Source organism: Leptonychotes weddellii, chromosome 1 (assembly GCF_054177405.1).
Source record: "Leptonychotes weddellii isolate Sample4059 chromosome 1, ASM5417740v2, whole genome shotgun sequence".
Lineage (NCBI taxonomy): Eukaryota > Metazoa > Chordata > Mammalia > Carnivora > Phocidae > Leptonychotes > Leptonychotes weddellii.
This window is the reverse complement of record NC_138369.1, coordinates 185,244,510-185,253,578: the sequence shown is the minus strand read 5'-3', so window position 1 is coordinate 185,253,578 and position 9,069 is coordinate 185,244,510. Positions and strand designations below refer to the sequence as shown.

Sequence of the window (9,069 nt, the reverse complement as noted above, 5' to 3'; positions counted from 1 at the left end):
CTCAATCCCAGGACCCTGGGATCATGACCTGAGCCGAAGGCAGACGCTTAACAACTAAGTCACCCAGGTGCCCCTTATTTTTAAAATTCACATATAGTAAATCCACATTTGTGGGTATAGAGTTCAAAATGTTTTTCCAAGCTCTCTTGATGGTGAGACACATGCCATTAGCTTTAAAAACGGCCCAAAATAGGGGCGCCTGGGTGGCTCAGATGGTTAAGCGTCTGCCTTCGGGTCAGGTCATGATCCCAGGGTCCTGGGATCCAACCCCACACTGGACTCCCCACTCAGCAGGGAGCCTGCCTCTCCCTCTCCCTCTGCCCCTCCACCGCTCATGCTCTGTCTCTGTCTCAAATGAATAAATAAAATCTTAAAAAAAAAAAAAAAGAGGCCCAAAATAAACTGTGGACTTGAATTCTAAGTGCCGAGCCTCCAAGTACAGTGTTATCTGCAGCTGATGAGCCAAGAGACAAACTACACAGGAAGTTTACTGTAATGACTACAAAAGGGGACAGCTTGGTCCTGTGTTCCCACCAACTTAATCACTTCTTTCTTGTTTTCCACCTTCCTCTCTTTTTTCTTTAAAGTGTTCACTGCCTGCTAAGGACTGAATTGTGTCTGCCCCAAATCCATATGTTGAAGCCTCAACGCCTAATGTGATGGTATTCAGAGGTGGGGCCCTCATGATGGGATTAGCGCCCCTATAAGAACAGACACCAGCAAGACCCCTCATACTCCCAGGATGTGAGCACCCTGTGACAAGGTGGCCGTCTATAACCAAGGGGAGAGCTCTCATCAGAAACTGATGATGCTGGCACTCTGATCTCAAACTTCCAGGCTTCAGAACTCTGAGAAAGAAATTTCTGTTGCTTAAGCCACTCAATCTATGGTATTCTGTTATGGCAGCCTGAGCGTCTAAGACACTGCCTGTTATGGGTTGAACTGTGTCCCCCCCAACTCCCCAAAATTCTTATGTTGCAGTCATAAGTCCCTTTAGGACCTGAGAATGTGACCTTATCTGGAAATAGGGTTGATGCCGATGTAATGAGTTCAGACAAGGTCATATTAGAGTGGGCCCCTAATCCAATATAACTGGTGTCCTTATAAAAAGGAAACTGAGCACAGGATGTATACACATACACAGGGGGAATCCATGCAAAGACTGGGGTTATGATGCCATGAGCCAAGGAACTACCAGAAGCTAGGGGCGAGGCTAGAGCACATCCTTCTGAACCTTCAAAGGGAGAACAGCCCTGCCAATATGCTGATCTCAGACTTCTGCCTCCAGAACTGTGAGGCAGTACATTTTTGTTGTTTAAGTCACTTAGTTTGTGGTACTTCATTATGGCAATCTTAGCAAACGAACACAAATCCTTAACAACCGGTCTGATGAACTCGTCTATTTCCTGATTATCATGAAGCACCTTTTATGTTCCAGACCTCTTAATGGGCTGTGCGGGACACCTCAAGTTTAAAAATACGGTCCCAGCCTCACCAATCTGCCATCTTCAAGAAGCAAGTCAAAAGCACACACCACGAACGACAAAAGCGCATGTGGCAGAGGGGGTTTTGGCTCATCTATAAACACCAGCTACATGACAGGACTCCTCAGGGCGGACCCCGGGGGGGTGGGGGGTGCAGCCCTCTCACCGGGAAGCTGGAAGAGCGTTTCGCAGAGCCGCTCCGTCTCCTGCTCGGACAGGTAGACGGGGAAGGTGGCGCAGTCCAGCAGCAGGCGGCAGGCGGCAGCGAAGGCTTCCCGGCAGCCCTCTCGCGAGCTGCCCAGCTCAATGACCACCTGCTCCACAGCCCAGTCCCCCTCCGTTTTTCGGCCAGGGCTCCTGGGCAGAGGCGATGGCAACTCTGCACTTTTTGTCTTAAATGGAGACCCTCGAGCTGTGAACAAGTCTGAGAGCATCTGCTTAAACTGGGGCACGCTGATGGGCTTTGCGTCCCACGGGTTCTTCCTGTCGGAGTCACTGCCCGCCGAGCTCGGCGGCCCGCACTTGTCCCTCCGGCCTGCGGGCTCTTCACACTTGCTCTCTTCTCCGGACCCCGTCAGCTGCACTCCAAAAATGTTCTTGTGGGCAAAGTTGGCAATCAGCTCCTGGATGCAAAGAAACGTCCTCTGCATACTCCCACCCTTCTTCCAAACATCATCTTTTTCGGGAGAAACCCTGGGGACCCTCCAGCGCTCCGAGAGCTCTGGCGACGAGGCGCTGAGCCCGATCCCGCTGTCTTCAGATTTAAGGGGAGGAAATGAAGCATCTTCATCAGCCGGAATCACTGCCTTTGTGTCTATAATCATTTCACTGTTTTCACCTTTTACTGGACTCTGCAAAAAAAAAAAAAAAAAAGGAAATTTGTGTTGTACCCATCTCGTGAAGCCAAGGGATTCAAGTATCAGCTGAATCGGGCAAACCATGAATAGGTACTTCCTGTTTTTTGAAATCCTTATTCTCTGCACCAATAGAACCCCTGTGTAAAAGTGTATAATAAAATGAAGAAGGCACAGCATGGGGAAGGATGGGGAGCAAGTCCAAAGAGGAGGCTGCTGGGACCCCACGCTCTGTGCCTCTGGGAAGGCGGGTTTTGAACCCACTTTGTATTATTTATTTAGGTTCAAGGTTCAAAAACGTTATTTAAAAACAGTTTCTGACATATTTAAATTAAAAAACTGAACGAGGACATTGGGCTGAGGATAAAATAAAGGCATGAAGAGATAAAATGAGAGCAGAAAGCCAGAATAAAGTGTTTACCCGTGTATATATAGTACCCATCTGCCCATCTGTGCACACTCCATGGCTTTTTCTTTTTCTTTTTTTTTTTTAAGATTTTATTTATTTATTTGAGAGAGAGAGAATGAGAGAGAGAGAACACCTGAGAGGGGATAGGGTCAGAGGACGAAGCAGACTCCCTGCCGAGCAGGGAGCCCGATGCGGGACTCGATCCCGGGACTCCAGGATCATGACCTGAGCCAAAGGCAGTCGCTCAACCAACTGAGCCACCCAGGCGCCCACTCCATGGCTTTTTCAAAGGGATGACACTGCAACCTTTAATCAGCCAACCTCTCCTCTTACACTGCTAACGTGAAGAATATTCCATTAAATTTAAAACATTGCAGCGTTTAAACCACTGTGCTCTATAGGAAACAATGAAATAGTACCCACTTTGTGAAACATTAATAATTATGTTTGAAGACACATGCTTGTTAAACTTTGAATCTTCAATCATTTAAGGGATTTTTAAAAATTAGCTATAATAGCTAGAAAAAAAATAAAAGGACTAACTTTGGAAGGGAAATTAACAGTCTATGAGTGAGTCTGCACCCTGAGCTGGGAGCAGCTCCCTTTGTGGAGTGCCCGCTGCCCAGTCGGCTTGCGCTCCCGCCCACAGCTGCACTGAATGGGTGTCAAGGGCAGAGTTTTTAAAGCTTTAAGCGAAGTAAAAAATAAAAATGATCCAACGACTGCAGGCCTCAAACTGCTTGGGGGACTCTGTTACCATCTTCTGGGAGGACCGTTTGGCAACGTCCTTGCCAATTTAGGAGGAGCATGCATCTCTCCCAGTTTAAAAAGAAATGGGTTTGACTGCAACCCATGGAGAGGGATTGATCCTTCAGAGAAACCTGCAACCACAAAACCAGCTGTGCAAGGATGCTTAGTGCAGTGCTGTTGGTAATAGTGAAAAACCAGAAATCACCTAAATGCCCTTGATGGGGAAGAGCGGAAGACAGAGTAAAGCCACACCTAGACTATCCCATAGAAACCACACGAGAGGAAGATACCTCTACATAAACCAGTATGGAATGAGGTCCCCAGAACACTGAGAACCAAAGCAAGTCAGAGAACAGTGTATGTTATGGGTTGAACTCTGTCCCCCTCAAAAGATGTAGTCCTGCCCCCGATACTTGTAAATGTGACCTTATTTGGAAATAGGCTCTTTGCAGATGGTCAGGTTAAAATGAGCTCATTAGGGTGGGCCCCAATCCAACATGACTGATGTCCTTACAAAAAGGAAATCTGGACACAGACAGGGTGGGGATGAAGACAGAGCAGGGTGACGAGTCTACAGCAGAGGGACACCAGAGACTGCCCGCGCCACCAAAGCTGGGACAGAGGACGGAGCAGACTCGCCCTCCCCCCACTCAGAGAAAACCAACCCTGCCCACACCGGGACCTCGGGTTTCTGACCTCCAGAACCGTGAGACAATAACGTCCTCTTATTTAAGTCAGTCAGTGGTACTTCGTTACTGCAGCCCAAGTAAATGAATATCTCACTTTTGTGTTTATTTTTATTTTTTAAATTTTATTTATTTATTTGAGAGAGAGGGTGAGAGAGAGAGCGCGCGAGCAAGCATGAGCAGGGTGAGGGGCAGAGGGAGAAGCAGGCTCCCTGTGGAGCAGGGAGCCCGATGCGGGACTTGATCCCAGGACTCTGGGATCATGACCTGAGCCGAAGGCAGATGATCAACGGACAGAGCCACCCAGGCGCCCTCACTTATGTGTTTAAAAAGACACCAACATCACACAAATACACACACATAACAAGGTCTGGACAGTGAGCTGAATCGAACCAGTAACTGTTGGAGGAAGTGGCGGGGGTGCGCAAAGGGAAGCGGGGTGGTCAGCTTCCACGCTAAAAGCTCTTGGGAAGTGTTTGAGGATTTTAGCAGCATATTTTAGATATTACCTTTATATCCTCTGATCTTTACTCCTACCCTAACCAACCCTAATTACTTCCCGCTCCCAGGAAGGTATAAGCCCAGCCCAGAGAACCCCGTCAGCTCCCCGGGGGCATACCGTGCTTCCACTTGCGGGCTCCATGTCCAGGTAGGAAGGTGGCATCTGGACCTTGCTGAGCACTTTGAAACATGTCTTCAAGGCATGCGTCAGCTCGGGTAAGCTTAACACCTCCATCTCCTCAGCCAAAGGCTGCACCAGACAGCCCAGCACCTGAGGGAGGTATTGGGTTTGCACTTCGGAGTAAAGTTCCTGTGGAAAACGGACATGAGTTAACTAACATGTTTCCAATTTCTGGTCAGAAAAAAAAAAAAAAAGGACCTCAAAATGGCGCCTTAAAAAAGTCAATTTTTTAAAAGATTTTATTTATTTATGAGATATGAGAGAGAGAGCGAGAACAAGCGGGGGAGGAGCAGAGGGACAAGGAGACACCCTGCTGAGCAGGGAGCCCAATGTGGGGCTCGATCCCAGGACCCTGAGATCATGACCTGAGCCAAAGTCAGACACTCAACGGACTGAGCCACCCAAGTGCCCTGAAGTCAATTTTTTTAGAGCATGAATAAGTTTCATGTTCATTCCCAAATCAGGGAACAAAATACTTCTTTTTAATCTAGACAAATCAATGGACATTCTTCTTCTCTTTTCAAGTGTCTTTACCTTTTTTATGTTTTTTTTTAAAGATTTATTTATTTGAGAGAGAGAGAGAGAGCGTATGTGCATGCAAGAGTGCATGAGCAGAGGAAGGGCAGGGGGAGAGAGAGAATCTTAAACAGGCTCCACACTCAGCACAGAGCCCCATGTGAGGCTTGATCTCAGGGCCCTGAGAGCATGACCTGAGCTGAAATCAAGAGTCAGGAGCTCAACCGACTGAGCCACCCAGGTGTCCCTCAAGTGTCTTTACTTTTCTTAATAGAAGATCATTGCCACATTTATTTCTATATTAAGGAAACTAGTTTCCTTTGACAAAATTAGCCAACAGCACAGTTTTACCTAGAAATACATTTACTCTCACTCCTGAACAACTGAAGTGCAGGGTGATGCTATCCACCTCTGGTTGACATAACTTTGGCTCAGGCCAGTTACAACTGGCTCAAAGTTTTATAACCTCTTTTAAATAAGACATAAAAGACATAAGAGATTACATTCAGCTACATCTTTCATGCCAAAACATTGAAAGTGTTGTGTATTTATGCACATGCACTTTTCAGGAAGGTGAGGATTATCAGGCCAAGGACACAAACCAGAACATAAACAAGCACGCATGGAGCCGCCTCTTCCCGGCAAGGGGCCTTACCAAGGGGATAACATCCAGAAGGAACACCAGGAGGGTGCAGAGCTCTGACACCGTCGGGGGAGGGCTGATGCTCTTCCCAACAGTGTAACTCCGCTTCGCTGGTCTACATAAGTCACAGGAAAGAAAATCAAATCAATTCTTTCTCCTGTAATAGCTTCAAGCATTTCTTACGATGTCCAGTCAAGTTACTCTATTTCAAACATAATGAAAGGCAGCTCTGTCATTCTAATAAGTAAGCTTTAGTGACTAAAACTATCGGACACAGAGAACTGTCAGTCTGTGTCTTGAATTTGCTTGTCTCCAAAACAGGTTCACTCAGACTTGAACTTCATCAGTTCAGATGAGGGCGGACCCATGCCCAGGTGGGATGCCACACCCAGCAGATCTGGAGCTCCATCGACAGGAGCAAGTGCTAGGTACCCCACCCAAACCAATGGCATGTTCCAAGGGAAGCTGCCTGGCTAGAGAAGACAGGGGCTGAACAGTGGTCCCCCCTGCTGTGGGAGCAACCTGTGGGAGCTCATCCACACGAGCTGCTTAGCTTCTCCGGCTTCCACAGAGAAGCGAAACTTCACCAGTCAGCTCTATTGGGAGCTGCTCATACTAAAACGTAACAGTTCTTTTTAAATAAGCAGGCAACTGGTTAAATAGGTGAGTTAAAAAACATATACATGTTTGTTTTCAAAACAGAGTAACTTTGGATTCATCTCCAATCACAGGACAACTCAACCTGAGTTAATTGTCTTCACTGCAAATTAGCACTTAGTTATCTTGGGAGTCTGAGCAAGAGAAGGCCTCTCTTGAACTGTGTACACTAACCCAGCAACCGTTCTCCCAGTCTGCTCTAAGGGAACCCCGCATAGGCCTGTGAAGAGACAGGACAAAGTACTATTGCAACAACGAAAAAATGGAAGCTGGTGTTTCAGCTGGATGTACAGACAGATCTCCAGAGGACTGTTAGCCAACCCCCAAAACAGCAGACCGCAGAAAGTCATATAAAACTTGACAGCCTTGTGTAGAACTTGAACAGACACACCAGACTATGTCATCTCTGGAAACACAGGTTATAAAAGCACAGACAACATCACGGGCAGGACAGTATGAAAGGAGAAGGTGCTGCAAGGTGGGAGTTAGTTCTATCTGGGTAGCAACATTTAATTCCTTTAAAAAAAATCTGAAAAACAATGGCCAAGTGTATAGTTTCAGTAATAAGTGCATGTGTGTCTGGCATTATTTCTTGTTCTTTCTTACATTTGAAATGTTTCGTAGTTTATTTATTTTTTTTTTAAAAAGGAAAGCACACCTTGTAACTCTGAAATGGAAATAGGCTGACCAAAATATGCTCTAGCTTCAGTATAACATGGCCTTGCTGCCACCCATGGGTCCAGCTATAGTTAACGGATTCATCACAGATTTGAATGCCCACCGGGACCTGGCTCTAGAGGACACAGGGGAGCACGGTGGGAGCGGTTGGGAGGTCAGGCATTCCTGGGTTCCCGTCTCGGCTGGCCGCCACTAATTTCCTGGGCAATGCCACACGAGGGACCTCCTGTCGCTGGGCTCCGGCTTTCTTTTTTTAAAGATTTTATTTATTTATTTGACAGAGAGAGACACAGTGAGAGAGGGAACACAAGCAGGGAGAGTGGGAGAGGGAGAAGCAGGCTCCCCACCGAGCAGGGAGCCCAATGCGGGGCTCCATCCCAGGACCCTGGGATCATGACCTGAGCCAAAGGCAGATGCTTAACGACTGAGCCACCCAGGCGCCCCTGGGCTCCGGCTTTCTTATGTGATCCAAGTGCCTACTTCTCTTTGGGGTGTCCGGAGGAGCTAATCAGTATGCCAGAGGAGAGCCCACAGCAAACAGTAAGTAAAGCTTCTACTGAGTTGCTAGGTAGGGGAAGAACAGTGACAGCAAGGAAGTCTGACCGTGTGACTTAGGACAAGACAGGGTCTGAGAGATTACACTATCCCTCTCGCTGTGGGGAGAGGGGCCTGGGAGAGGCTTGCAGGGAAGCACTCGGCTCCCCAGAGGGGCCACCGTCCATGACGGCGAGGTGGTGCAAGTCACTGACCAGATGAACGGTGACATAAAGCTGATCAGGGCAGCTTAAGACATTAATGCTTTTATCTGACCAGTGATACAAAAATTTCAGTAAGAATTTAAGAAGACTGATGATTTTAAAACCACTCACTCTAGTCACAGAACTATAGAACTCAGCCCCTTTAAACAGATGAGCCTCCAGGAGCGCTGTGTGAAGGAGATATATTTGGTCACTGTAACTAGAAAATGCAGAGGGTTTTCTCTAGTTAGAATTAATAAATAAAAAAGCTCCAGAATTATGCGGCAGAGATTACCTGAACTTTCTTAATGGCAATGTTTTTATTCTACTACAATTTAAAGGGAATTCTTTTCCATCGTGTGCTCAGCAGAGACCATCCAACATGAGCCACAGTAAGCAGCTATGAAAGCACGAAAGCTTCCACTCCTTCCTAAACATTCCGTAATCCTGAACTGGACACTTACCTAAAGCAGTCCTCAAAACACCTGGTCATATAGTCCCAGAGAAAGTCTGTGCTGAGGGAAGTGATCAGCAAATTCACCGTTTTAACAATCTCAGAGGCATTTCTGTTTTCTTTTATTGAACTGTAAAGGAAAGTGGATGCTCATGAATAGATGTATGAGAAACCCTCTATCATAAGAACACGTATCTGAAAAACTGTAATTCGTTTATTTATTTCTAGAGAGATGGACAAATCCCAACAAAGATAAAAATGTTACTGGTCTGATATAGGAAAGAGTTTGCATAACGCCATCCTTAACAGTATTTGTATTGATACGTCCTCTAAGAAATAAGTGTAAGAGCTAATGTGAAAAGAATCTGGTATAGAAAACCAGTTTTAGTCCAACTGTGAGTCCTTAGATACCCTGTTGGTGAAATAACATGGTACACCCATTTGGGCATGAAATTTGGCTAAAATTTAAATGTGTGTCTTCTATGACTCAGGAAATTTATTCATACCCATTTGGGCATG

At 46.5% G+C, this 9,069-nt stretch overlaps 1 protein-coding gene across 5 annotated transcripts in view; it reads right to left on the bottom strand.

The window, feature by feature from the left end:
• DOP1B (DOP1 leucine zipper like protein B) overlaps positions 1-9,069 on the bottom strand; it is a 106,260-nt gene that overhangs the window by 43,734 nt on the left and 53,457 nt on the right. For 4 of the 5 annotated variants that reach the window (XM_081799781.1, XM_081799795.1, XM_081799801.1 and 1 more), the window contains exons 11-14: positions 8,561-8,680; positions 6,037-6,139; positions 4,803-4,994; positions 1,651-2,335 (exon numbers count right to left, since the gene is read on the bottom strand). In XM_081799781.1, the coding sequence (XP_081655907.1) occupies positions 1,651-2,335; positions 4,803-4,994; positions 6,037-6,139; positions 8,561-8,680 (1,100 nt within the window). The remainder of the gene's footprint in view (positions 1-1,650; positions 2,336-4,802; positions 4,995-6,036; positions 6,140-8,560; positions 8,681-9,069) is intronic. The other variant, XM_081799809.1, reaches the window with a different exon arrangement.